At 37.8% G+C, this 13,160-nt stretch overlaps 1 protein-coding gene across 1 annotated transcript in view; it reads left to right on the top strand.

Annotated features, from left to right (window-relative positions):
• Positions 1–13,160, top strand: part of PRKG1 (protein kinase, cGMP-dependent, type I) — a 1,334,865-nt gene that overhangs the window by 786,848 nt on the left and 534,857 nt on the right. The window contains exon 4 of the mRNA XM_011990275.1: positions 8,474–8,579. Within this exon, the coding sequence (XP_011845665.1) occupies positions 8,474–8,579 (106 nt within the window). The remainder of the gene's footprint in view (positions 1–8,473; positions 8,580–13,160) is intronic.

Raw genomic sequence — 13,160 nt, 5'->3', positions numbered from 1 at the left:
TCCATTTGTTTGGTAGATCTTCCTCCATCCCTTTATTTTGAGCCTATGTGTGTCTCTGCATGTGAGATGGGTCTCCTGAATACAGCACACTGATGGGGCTTGACTCTTTATCCAATTTGCCAGTCTGTGTCTTTTAATTGGAGCATTTACCCTATTTACGTTTAAGGTTAATATTGTTATGGGTGAATTTGATCCTGTCATTATGATGTTAGATGGTTATTTTGCTTGTTAGTTGATTCAGTTTTATCGTTGCATCGATGGTCTTTACAATTTGGTATGCTTTTTGCAGTGGCTGGTACCAGTTGTTCCTTACCATGTTTAGTGCTTCCTTCAGGAGCTCTTGTAGGGCAGGCCTGGTGGTGACAAAATCTCTCAGCATTTGCTTGTCTGTAAATGATTTCATTTCTCCTTCACTTATGAAGCTTAGTTTGGCCAGATATTATATTCTGGGTTGAAAATTCTCTTCTTTAAGAATGTTGAATATTGGCCCCCACTCTTTTCTGACTTGTAGGGTTTCTGCTGAAAGATCCACTGTTAGTGATGGGTTTCCCTTGTGGGTAACCCAACCTTCCTCTCTAGCTGCCGTTCGCATTTTTTCCTTCATTTCAACCTTGGTGAACCTGACAATTATGTGTCTTGTAGTTGCTCTTCTCGAGGAATATCTTTGTGGCATTCTCTGTATCTCCTGAATTTGAATGTTAGCCTGACTTGCTAGGTTGGGGAAGTTCTCCTGGATAATATCCTGCAGAGTGTTTTCCAACTTGATTCCATTCTCCCTGTCTCTTTCAGGTACACCAATCAGACATAGATTTGGTCTTTTCACATAGTACCATATTTCTTGGAGGCTTTGTTCATTTCCTTGTACTCTTTTTTCTCTAAACTTCTCTTCTCCCTTCATTTCATTCATTTGATCTTCAATAACTGATACCTTTTCTTCCAGTTGATTGAATCAGCTACTGAAGCTTGTGCATTCATCACGTAGTTCTCGTGCCATGGTTTTCAGCTCCATCAGGTCATTTAAGGATTTCCCTACACTGGTTATTCTAGTTAGCCATTCATCTAATCTTTTTTCAAGGTTTTTAGCTTCTTTTCGATGGGTTTGAACTTCCTTCTTCCTAGGAGAAGTTTGATCATCTGAAGCCTTCTTCTCTCAACTTGTCAAAGTCATTCTCCTTCCAGCTTTGTTTTATTGCTGGCGAGGAGCTGCATTCCTTTGAACGGGGAGAGGCACTCTGATTTTTAGAATTTTCAGCTTTGCTGCTCTGTTTTTTCCCCCTCTTTGTGGTTTTGTCTACCTTTGGTCTTTGATGATGGTGACATAAAGATGGGGTTTTGGTGTGGATGTCCTTTTGGTTTGTTAGTTTTCCTTCTAACAGTCAGGACCCTCAGCTGCAGGTTTGTTGGAGTTTGCTGGAGGTCCACTCCAGACCCTGTTTGCCTGGGTATCAGCAGCAGAGGCTGCAGAACAGCGAATATTGCTCAAGAGCAAATGTTGCTGCCTGATCATTCCTCCAGAAGCTTCATCTCAGAGGGGTACCCGGCCATGTGAGGTGTCAATCTGCCCCTAATAGGGGGTGCCTCCCAGTTAGGCTTCTCAGGGGTCAGGGATCCACTTGAGGAGGCAGTCTGTCCATTCTCAGATCTCAATCTCTGTGCTGGGAGAACCACTACTCTCTTCAAAGCTGTAAGACAGGGACAGTTCAGTCTGCAGAGGTTTCTGCTGCCTTTTGTTTGGCTACGCCCTGCCCCCAGAGGTGGAGTCTACAGAGGCAGGCAGGCCTCCTTGAGCTGCACTGGGCTCCACCCAGTTCGAGCTTCCCAGACACTTTGCTTACCTACTCAAGTCTCAGCAATGGCGGGTGTCCCACCCCCAGCCTTGCTGCTGCCTTGCAGTTTGATCTCATACTGCTGTGCTAGCAATGAGTTTGGTTCCATGGGCGTGGAACACTCTGAGCCAGGTGCGGGATATAATCTCCTGGTATGCCGTTTTCTAAGACCGTTGGAAAAGCGCAGTATTAGGGTGGGAGTGACCCGATTTTCCAGGTGCTGTCTGTCACAGCTTCCCTTAGCTAAGAAAGGGAATTCTGTGACCCCTCGTGCTTCCCAAGTGAGGCGATGCCTCACCCTGCTTTGGCTCATGTTCAGTTAACTCCACCTACTCTCCTGTACCCACTGTCCGACAAGCCCCAGTGAGATGAACCCAGTACCTCAGTTGGAAACGCAGAAATCACCTGTCTTCTGCATCGCTCATGCTGGGAGCTGTAGACTGGAGCTGTTCCTATTTGGCCATCTTGTGAACATCGTTTTTATATCCTTATTGGCCATATGCATTTGTCTTCTTGGCCAACTTTGATAAAAGGAAAAAATTTTCCCAAAACATAAAATTTGCTTGGCTGACACTTCATAATATTTGTGACGTTTCATCTTGGCCTCCTAACATTCCCAAAGCTATCTGAGTGTTAAGATGTTTGTCCTGGACTCACAGCCTGGTACATTTATTTCTAGACTATAGGTATCTGTAGGACCATGTGATTTCAGAATATTTTTAAGATAATTATGCTTTTTTATTACAGCAATGACAATTTTGAAAGTATTAGAAAATAGTTTGATGATAATAGTTTTATATTTATAACATAGAAAGTAAAAGAGAATTACAAGCTAATTTTGCTCATTAGAAGTCACTTAGGTTAGTTTATAATGTACATGGTTCTCACCCCTTAAAATGAGGTAATTTTGCTAATACAATCCTGTCTGCACTTTTGAATAATATGAATGCAGCATTCATTATTTTATTTTCACTTATATGTCTAGGCTAGAAAGTTGAACGATAGAGTCAAATTCCCTCTACCTGACTTTTCCTATCTGTTTGAGATCCTTAACGTCTTTCAAATTCATCTATCTCTCTAGTTTCGTTGCCATTACCAGTGTCCACCCACCTGAATAATTCCAAGAGTTGCTAACTAATCTCTGTCTCTGTCTTGGTCTCTATCTCTATCTCTATTTGTGACTCTGTCTCTATTCCTACATCTTTCTTCCCTGAGTCCTGTCCTCCTCCAGTGCACCACTAGGTACTGCTAGCATAATCTTTCTGAAGTGAATCATTTGCTTTAAAGCCTTCTATGTCCCCCTCCTCACTGGCCTCACGATCAAGTCATAACTCTGAATCAAGGCACACAAGAACCTTTGCCATCTAACAATTGTTGCTTTCCTTATCACTTCTGACTCACCTCTCTACCTCCTAGCATCTAATCATCCCTGGACTACTTGGAGTTTTCTCCAAGGGACACCTTTTCTTCTTTATGTATGTAATGAGACTCCTCATTTTGGAAAACACTTGTGGTGGTAGTTGTGGTGGTGGTAGGATAACCTCAAAAATATCTAGCAATCCCCGTGGCATACTTGATTCTGGAGCAAGGTCTGTGAGGACACTGTTGAACTCAGTGCTGACACTTCAGTTACTGAACTGTGGGGATCCTAGGAGATATTAGGGGAAAGGCTGGGAAGGGCTGTCAGGGAACTCAAGGAAATGGCTGTTTACTAAATAGTATAAAAGTATTTGGATGTTTTAGCAACTGGCATGCCCCTAGGGACACAGATCAGCTAAGTACTAGCCCTGCCCTTGTCACTCCCACTACCTCTTTCTCTGACCTAATTTTTCCTCCAGGACTTGCTTAGAGCAGGGGCTCTTAATCTTGTGTGTGGGTTTCATAGACCTATTTGTCAGTTTGGTGAAGCATATGGACTCCTCTAAGAGTAATCTTTTTTAAAGACATGAAATAAAATACATAGAATAAGAAAGAAAATCATTTATATTGAAATACAGTGATGACATTTAATGGTGAATTATGATATAATAACTTATTAAAACTAAGATCTAGAGTCAGATCTGGTAAATGCCATAATTTTGAAGTAGTGGTGAATGTAAATTACATTAAGATATCTGCAGCAAATACAGGAGGATATAAAAATAGCCACTGTTTCTATTGGTAACAAATCATACTGTGGTTTGTTGCTCAAATTTCTATAATCATAGGAAGAAATGCTAAATATCAGTTATAGGATAATAAAAATAAAGGTTCTCTTTCTTCTCTCTCATGTTCAAGAATCTCTTGAGTTTCATTGACAGATGTTTTGGAGCTCCATGGATGCCAGATTTCTTACTCAGTTTGGACTATTGTAACAAATACAGATGCTCCTGGACTTGCAATGGGGTTATATCCTAATAATCCCAGCGTGAGCTGAAAATATTGTAACTTGAAAATGCATTTAAACACTCAACCTACCAAACATCATAACTTTGGCTAGCCTACCTTAAACATGCACAGAACACTTACATCAGCCTTTTGGGAAAAATCATGTAGCGCAAAGCCTATTTTATAATAAAGTGTTGAATATCTCATGTAATATATTGAATACTTTACTGCAGTACAGTTTCTACTGAATGCATATCACTTTCACACCATTGCAGAGTTGAAAATTTTTAAGTGGGACCACCGTAAACCAAGAATCATCTGTACCATAGACTGAATGGCTTAAAAGACAAACATTTATTTCTCACAGTTCTGGAGGCTAGAAGCCCAAAATCAGGGTACCAGAGAGGCTGGCTTCTTGCTGATGCCCCTATTCCTGGTTAGGTCCTCACATGGCCTTTTCTTGGTGCTTGCATGCAGAGAGGGAGATCCTCTTTTTCTAAGGGCACTAATCCCATCATGTGGGCTTTACTCTCATGACGTTATTTAAATCTAGTCTCATCCCAAGGCAACCATCTTCTGATAGCATCACATTGAGGATAGGGCTTCAACGTCTGAATTTTGGGAGGACACAAACATTCAGTCCTTAACCCTGGGTGTAGCACCCTAGCTTAAATGATTCTTTTCTACAAAGCCTTCTTTAATCATCTCTTCTCAGCTCCTCCCCACAGAAAGTATGCATTGCCTTTTTTGTGTATTCACAGCCCCAGAAACTTACCCCATGGTAGCATTTATCTCTTCATTTGTTTTTCTCTTGTACTAGACCAGGAATCAGCAAGTATTTTCTGTAAAGGGCTGGATAGGAAATATTTTAGGCTTTGCAGTACATATGGTCTCTGCTGCAATTACTCAGTTCAGCCAGAGACAATATGTAAATTAATGGGCATGGCCGTGTTCCAGTAAGACTTTCATGGACACAAATTTATTTATGGAGACTGAAAATCATTTCATACAATTCTCATGTGTCACGAAATATGCTTCTTTTAAAATTTTTCAACGATTTAAAAATACAAAACCCATTCTTAGCCAGTAGACTGTACAAAAGCAGACCATGGGCCAGATTTGGCATGGATAATAGTTTGTCTACCTCTGTACTAGATGACAAGTTTCTTGAGGGCAGGGACTGTGAGTTTGTTTTCTATCCCTTAGATCTAGTACCAGTCTTTGCCATATTGGTATAAAGTAAATATGAGCGGAATAAATATTTGAATCTCTAAGTGCATTATACTTACATTTGCTTTCCCAGTATTCTTCCAGAATTTGAGTTGAACAGCAGATGAATTCCTCAGTAGAAGAATTTAAGCCAAATCCAGATTTGTGGTCTCTTAGTCTAGCACAATTTTATGGCTCCTTCCTCTGTAATCTTGGTGTCCCCCAAGTGAAGGCCAACTGTTCCCTGCATTGAAGTTGTTCTCAATGTACTTGTGCACTTAGAGGTCTCAAAGTAATGGGAGTTTATTTTCCACTGAGTGGGATGCGGGTGACCTTAACCTGAGAAAATGATATACGTTTCAGCAAAGAATTTTAGATACATACTTGAACAAAAAGGAAAATCACTTCCCAGCACTGTCTCTGCTTTATACCCTTTAGACTTAAATGTTCAACAGTAATCATCATGAAAATCACAGGAATTTTATTTGTGAAATGCTTATTCCCTATAGAGATTAACACATCACTTAAGATCAAAGGTGAATGAAGAGATATGTTTTTGAACGGTCTCTGTAAGTTATAGAAGCAATAGATTTACATTCCAGCAGGCTACTTAAAAAAATGTTCATCACAACTCTAATATAACCATGTTTTTGATAAGTCAAGGTGATTATTAGTCATGCTTGTCCATCTGTAAAAAGCTGACTTGACTAATATGTATGTTGGCCAAAGTTAAATTAAAAAAGGTTTTGGTATCATGCCCAAGGTCATTGACAAATTTGCAATCTCATCAAGCCATGTTTATTATCATGCAAAATATTGAACTACAGTTTTACCTAGAGACATTTTAATAGCCCATGTAAACAGGAACCAAAAAGTAAAATGAAATTATTGAATTCTGTCAGTTTATTTTTTAAAGTCATTTTTCAACACATAGATAATGAAACCTGATACATTCAGTTTAGATATTTTGATGTAGCATCAGATGCTACCTAGGCTTAAATTATTTTGTGGGTTTTTTGCAGGTGAACTTCGTGTACATAAAGTTCGTTAACACATTTGCCTAATGCCTACCAAATGAAATGCTGATTTCTAGTAGGGGAGCAGAGATTATAAGAGATGAGATAGGGACTTTTCTCTGAAGGAATATACAAATTTATATAAGGAAACATGATACAGACCTAGGAGAGAAATAACATTAATAACACATGCTAAGCACCAGGGACAGAAACATAGAAAAAAGCAGCAATTCATAGGACAGGGAGGGACAAGGGTCAATATTTGGGCTTGAGGTGCGAACTCAGATTTAAAATGCTGCAGACAGCTTGGCCACAGTACATATGTGTGTATGTGCATGCACTACCCCCAAACCATGCAGCAACACTGCAGAAATCTCAACCATTTCAGTCTTTTTTCCTGGTAGACTCCTGAGCTCATTTCCAGCTGTGCTCTTGTTTATGTGCTTTCCCCACCCAGTTACCCTTTGCCCACCTCTTTTGTAGCTCAACTCCTACCACTTTTTAAGGTCCCACTTCCTGTTCCAACTCTTAGGAACGCTCTCCTGATTTTCCAAGTTCTTTGTGGCTGTATCATCTGGTCTTACTGTTTGTCTCAAGTAAAAGGGTATTGTGGAAAAGAGTCCGGAGGTAGCAGATATATTAGAATCTGGCTGAAGGATACCTTCACAACCTTTGTTTTTGATGAAGTGTCATTTGTAAAAAACATTTAGAATGGAGCCATGCACACACAAGTTCCGGCTGCTTTGTTCTATTTCTACTTAAGTGAGCATGTTTTGTTTTTTCTTTAATATAGAAAGGGAGAAGTCATATTCCAGTTTTGCAGCTTAAGTTTTGCAAGAAAAAAATAGGTACAATTCAAAGATAGGGTTTACTCTGGAGTACAATATTCTTCTTATCTTCCTTCTTCCCTGTCCCTTTGTGTGTAACTTCTAGCTCCTCCCCATAAGGCACACGCGTGTCCTAATTCCTCTGATAACTTTTTTCTCCTCCTTCACTCCCAAATCATGATCCATCACATTCACTGGGCTTAGTCTTGAGAACTGTGAAGCAGGGACAGTGGCACTCTTCTGTCTTTCTATGTTTGGCTCAATTAACTATATCCTGGCCCTATTCAAAGGTCTTCCTCAGACTATATACCCCATGGCTATGATATATGAATTTTTTTTAGTTCATTTGCTAACTTAAAATATTTTATGTCATGAAAATTTGAAAACATATATAAAAGTAAAGAGAATAATAAATCTCTCATATGCCATCACACCAATATGATAACCAAGATTTTTAATGTGCTCATCTTTTAAAACATAAATTTATCATGATACATTGTTGTGTTACACACTATAACATCTGTCCTTTTCTTAAACTTCTCTTAGTCATATGCTTAATAGATCAAATGGTGAAGATGTGGGATATTCAGCTTCAACATCTAATTATGCATTGTCAAAGATAGTGGTGCATAAGAGAATAAATTAAAATTCAACAAACATGTCTACTAAAACTACCACATGGCAACTTTGGGCACAGATTTCAATTTGTAAAACAAGCTTTGTGTGGAAATCATTGTGTAACTATTATTTCTATTATATAAATTCTCCCCTAAGCCTGAAAATTGAAATTTTACTTCTACTTTTTGTAATTAAAATATTGTCATATGAGTCATTAACACCGTGCTGGGTAATTACCAGGGTCTATTATCACTTGTGAACCTCTTTTTTCTTCATGCTATTTTCTTCATATATAGCCTTGAATTACAAAATACTTTCTGTGTGTGCTTAGACACTGTCAACCCCCAAGGACATTGAGCAAGGGCAACAGGAATCTTCCTAGTAGACAATAATGCTAATATGGAAAATTATGAGCTATATTTTGCCTCTAAACGTATAGGACTTTTTAAATGAAATAGGATAGCATTGTGATATTAGCTTTAAGTGTTTGTTAAAAGTCAATCATTTTCATGCTTCTCATGAATAGCTCATCTTCTTTGCAGGATGTTGTACACAACTGAAATTCTCTAATTAATTTTTCCCTGTTTGTTTTCCTTTTATTTTTCTCCAGCTCTTGTAAATGTAAAACTCTGGGCCATTGATCGACAATGTTTTCAAACAATAATGATGAGGACAGGACTCATCAAGCATACCGAGTATATGGAATTTTTAAAAAGGTAGGATGCTTTCTTTTCTCTTGTGAGAGTGTTTACTTTCCTTTTAGCCCTATTATCTGAAATGCAGCACCCTGAAGACTCTTTGCCTTTCTCTCAGTCATAATAGTCTACAAATCTGTAGAGATGTAAGACTCTAAACAAGCTTCTTTATATTCCTGGTGCCAGTTTCCATGATGTATGGTTAAGTCAGAACTTCAGAATTTCATGACATGTATTAAGCCATTCTCTCATGGAAGTGAGCAACTCAGAGAAACAAATAAAAATGTGCTTGAACAAAAAAGGATATTGAATACATCTCCAACTATTTGTTGGTTAATATATTTATGACACCTCTTCTAAACAGACTCACACTATAAGACTGAGACATCTCTTGTGTGTGTTTCCATATGAAAGGTCAGATGACTAAGATGAAAAAGTTCCAAGAAATAGCTTATTATCCTTTAATCCTGAGCTTAATTTCCCAAATAAAATTCATTTTATGCTACAGTTCTAAAATATCAAAAGCTTTTCTTCCCTTTATATTATGTATTATCATAATAACTCAATATAGGATGGAAATTGGAATAAAAACCAGCTTTTTATTTCTTAGGAATACATTGATATTCACTGGAATGAATTTCTTTGTCTCTAAGTTTATTTTATTTTAAAGAAAATATATTATCTTATGATTGAAAAGAATATTGACAATTCTCATGACTTTTTAAAAAGCACTTATTTTTTAAATTACTTTTCTTTTGAAAACAGAGCCATTATTAAATAGTAATATACAAGTTATATGAGCATATAATGAGTGTACTGCTAATTAAGATTTCATTTTTGATAGGTAGAATATTTAATTTTTTTGTTTTGCTTTTTATTTTTGGTGACTAAACTGTTAAAATGAAGCTAAAAAGTCAATTTCACATTTTGCTTTAGTGATACACCTTATTAGGTATCTACTGAATTTTCTTAAGATACAATTTTTAATATTCCATACTTGAATATTTCTTGTGGTTAATTTATTTTCTTACTGCTTCATCTTTTATACATTTTTATTTCTACATAAGACCTTTTATATTCATGCGAAAGGGATAATACAATTCTAATTTGATACCAAGTAATAATATGTTGAAAAATTACTGTCAGCAGGGTGTTGATTTTTTTCTCAATGCGATTGGATGAAACATTTAGAAGAGGTAGAAATGTAAATTCCTATTTGAAATTTAATATCATTTTCAAGGAAATTAAATTATTCAGGTGCCTTCTATATTGGGTGAGATATATATATATGTATGTGTTGATATATATGTGTCTATACGTATGTTGTGTGTATGTGTGTGTATGATGAAAGATAGAGACAGAGAGAATGAATATTCATTTTAAGCCTTAACTTAAAGTTCAAGAGTTATTGATTTCTCCTGGTGCAGCTCTGATAAAGATCACAACTGATAATCAATGAAATGCTTACCTATAGAATATAGTCCATTATTCATCTCACATACCTAAACTTTGAACACTTACAATGTTGATTTTAGTTTCCATAAATTTGTTCTTCCAAGAAAATGGACTGAGTGCCAATGCTTTCTCAAATGACTCTAACAAGAACTCTTTCTAGTGGCACTATTTCAGGAGATGGAGATGTCTCACTCTGTGTGCATGCGTGTGTGTATATGTATGTGTGTTCAAATTCAAATCTTAAACAATAAAATTAGCTCTCCAAAGTAAGTGAACATTTTTTGATGGTCAGAATAGAGCTGGCAGACTTTAACTGGCTGAATAAAAAAAGAGGTGGTTGCTGACTTGGATGTCACTTTCCATCTGGCTACTCAATAAAACATAAAGTTCACATTGTTTGTGAATGTAGGACTGGGCTGGGAGTCCAGAGAGGTGACAGGATGACCATCATTGCCTGAGGCCAGCTTTAGTGTCCCTAAATTACAACTGTGACCAACTGGTTCTCTCTCTATAAGTTTTTCAATGGCTCATAGTTCCTGTTGCATTATTTACAGCCTCATTAGTTGGACATTCAAGGCCCTCCTGTGGCCAAAATCAGTGAGGTTTTTTAGCCTGGATTCTTCTCACTTCCTGCAAACCGAACAATTCCATGTACCCATCCCTTGCCCCTGTGCTATTTCACAGCACACTCCCTCTCTGCCTGCCTGTCTCTTCCATCACTGTCAATGGTCAAATCCTTTTCTGCTTTTTGGATCCAACTAAAAGCTGCCTTTCCATATATACTTACCTCATTACACTGAGAAGTCACCTTTTCCCTCCTCTGGAGCTTCATCTCTGCCATATGTTTTATTGTCTGCTTTGTTTCATTATAACTTGACTACTAAGCTTATTTCCACTTCTAGACTATAAGCTTTTTAAAACTAGGGTTATTTCTTAAATATCTTTCTATTTTTCTTTGACACAAAACTTAGTGCGTTACAGATAGGCACTGTATAGAGCAGTGAGTACAGAGCCAGTATATAATTTTCAGGACTCACTGAAGAATAAAAATGCAGAACATCTTTCAAAAATTGATAAAAAATTAAAGACCTTGACAGCACAGCATTAAATCAAGTGTAAGAACCTTGTAAGTGCAGGCCCTATGCTTTTGTACAAGTCACACATTCATGAAGCCATGTAGGGGTGGAAAGGGTACCATCCCTTTCCTCTCCATTGTAAGAGTCTTGGCTGGCACACCTATATAAAAAGACAGGTTAACAAGAGAAAAGCATTGCAGATTTATCTAATTAAAGATTAAGATGACACAGGAGCCTTCTGAATGAAGTCCTAACGATACAGGGGAAAGCTGCATTTTTATGCTTAGGTTTAATGAAGAATGGGCAGTCATAGAATTGTGCTTGAACAAAAGGAGTGTGCTCTACTGATAGTGGCCTGAGTGAGGAAAACTAGCAAGGCTTGTCTGGTCATTCTTCTTGGCCTCTCTGTTGTAGCATTTCTTCCTTCCAGGTATGAGGTAGGACTCCTTTGGAATGAGAATCTTAATTTCTGTATGACTGCTGTCAAACAGAAAAGCAGGGGAAGGTTAGAATACTATTGTTAGACTTTATGGATGGCTTTCAGGAAAAAAGGAGTCTGTCTCTATGACCTGCTTCGGGGAAGAGGAATTCTAGTTTCTATGGCTTGCCTCAGGGGAGAATCAGAAGCCAGAGATAGGAGGCAGGAGAAGGTCAGAGAGAAAGGACTTCTGAGGCCTTTCCTTCGGGGTGTCTTTTTCTGAGCTCCAAAAGCTAGAAGAGTGAATAATATTCATTCCTTCTTCACATCCCCAGGTTAGCTATACTTGGTACCATTTATTTTTCAAGGCTATTAAGAGATGGCATAATAGCCCCAATGATAGATACTATCAAAAACTCAGAAGACCAAAATAAACTGTTTTACTGTAACTTTGGAATTACTTTTATCTCCCTGTTTGTTGTTGGGTTTTTAAAAAATTGCTTATCTTTCTTTTACATCATATAAAACTTTATTTATTTTTTTTTAGTAGTCAAGCCAATCCACTTTTTTCTTTATGACTTAGGCTGAGTATAGTGGCTCATGCCTGTAATCCCAGCACTTTGAGAGGCTGAAGTGGGCAGATTGTTTGAGCTCAGGAGTTTGAAACCAGCTTGGTCAACGTGGTGCAACCCTGTCTCTGCAAAAAAATAGAAAAATAGAAAAATTACCAGGTGGGGTGGCATGTGCCTATAGTCCCAGCTACTCAGGAGGCTGAGGTGGGAGGATCACTTGGGCCTGGTAGGTTGAGGCTGCAGTAAGCAGAAATCCCGCCACTGCACTCCAGTCTAGGCAACAGAGACCCTGTCTCAAAAAACAAAAGCAAAAACATCACTGCATATATAGGAAGGCTTACCTAACATTATAAAAACATTGACTTTAAGGGCTTTAAAGCAGTCTGTGAAGAAGGGGATGTTTTTCTCTATGTGAAAATAAAACTTGCATCTAAATTTTTCTACTATAGATATCTTATACTTTATATTTTGTGAATGAGTTAAAGGTGTAAAGCAATGGCGATGCTATAAAAAAATGAAAACTCTAGCAAAAGATCATGCAAATTCTCAGAGTTCTTTTCGGCAGGGGTCTCTGTTGTAAATCCCAGTGCCTTCCCAACTGAGGAATTTCAGGAGCTGCCACAGGCTAAAAGATGAGTGGCTCTCTATCATTTCTTATCTTGTGGTGCCACTGTTTCTCCTGATTTTTCTGAATAAACACCTAAGTTTGGAGGAGGAGAAAAGGGGACACACCAGGCATATAAATGCACTGCTAATAGGCAAGAGTTTTTCTTTATTGTCAAAGTTGGGTTTTATTTTTATTCCATTGTAGTTACCCATTTTGTAACTCCCAGTCATGTGGTTTGGTCCCCTCTTTGCTATTAGATGCCACATCAAACTGTGATTCTGGCTCTTTAATCCTATTTAGTCATTTCTCTTTTGTGCCTGTATTTCAGATTCCCTGATGTAAACACAGATGTTTCTATCAAGATCATAGAAAAAAAAAAAAAAAAAAACAAAAAACAAAAAACAAAAAACAAGGTATTCAAAGGGCAATGCTACTAAGCATGGCATAATTGCTGTAGGTCAAACCATAATTTTG

The sequence above is a fragment of the Mandrillus leucophaeus genome, unplaced genomic scaffold (genome assembly GCF_000951045.1).
Source record: "Mandrillus leucophaeus isolate KB7577 unplaced genomic scaffold, Mleu.le_1.0 Scaffold376, whole genome shotgun sequence".
Lineage (NCBI taxonomy): Eukaryota > Metazoa > Chordata > Mammalia > Primates > Cercopithecidae > Mandrillus > Mandrillus leucophaeus.
This window is presented reverse-complemented; position numbering and strand designations above follow the sequence as displayed.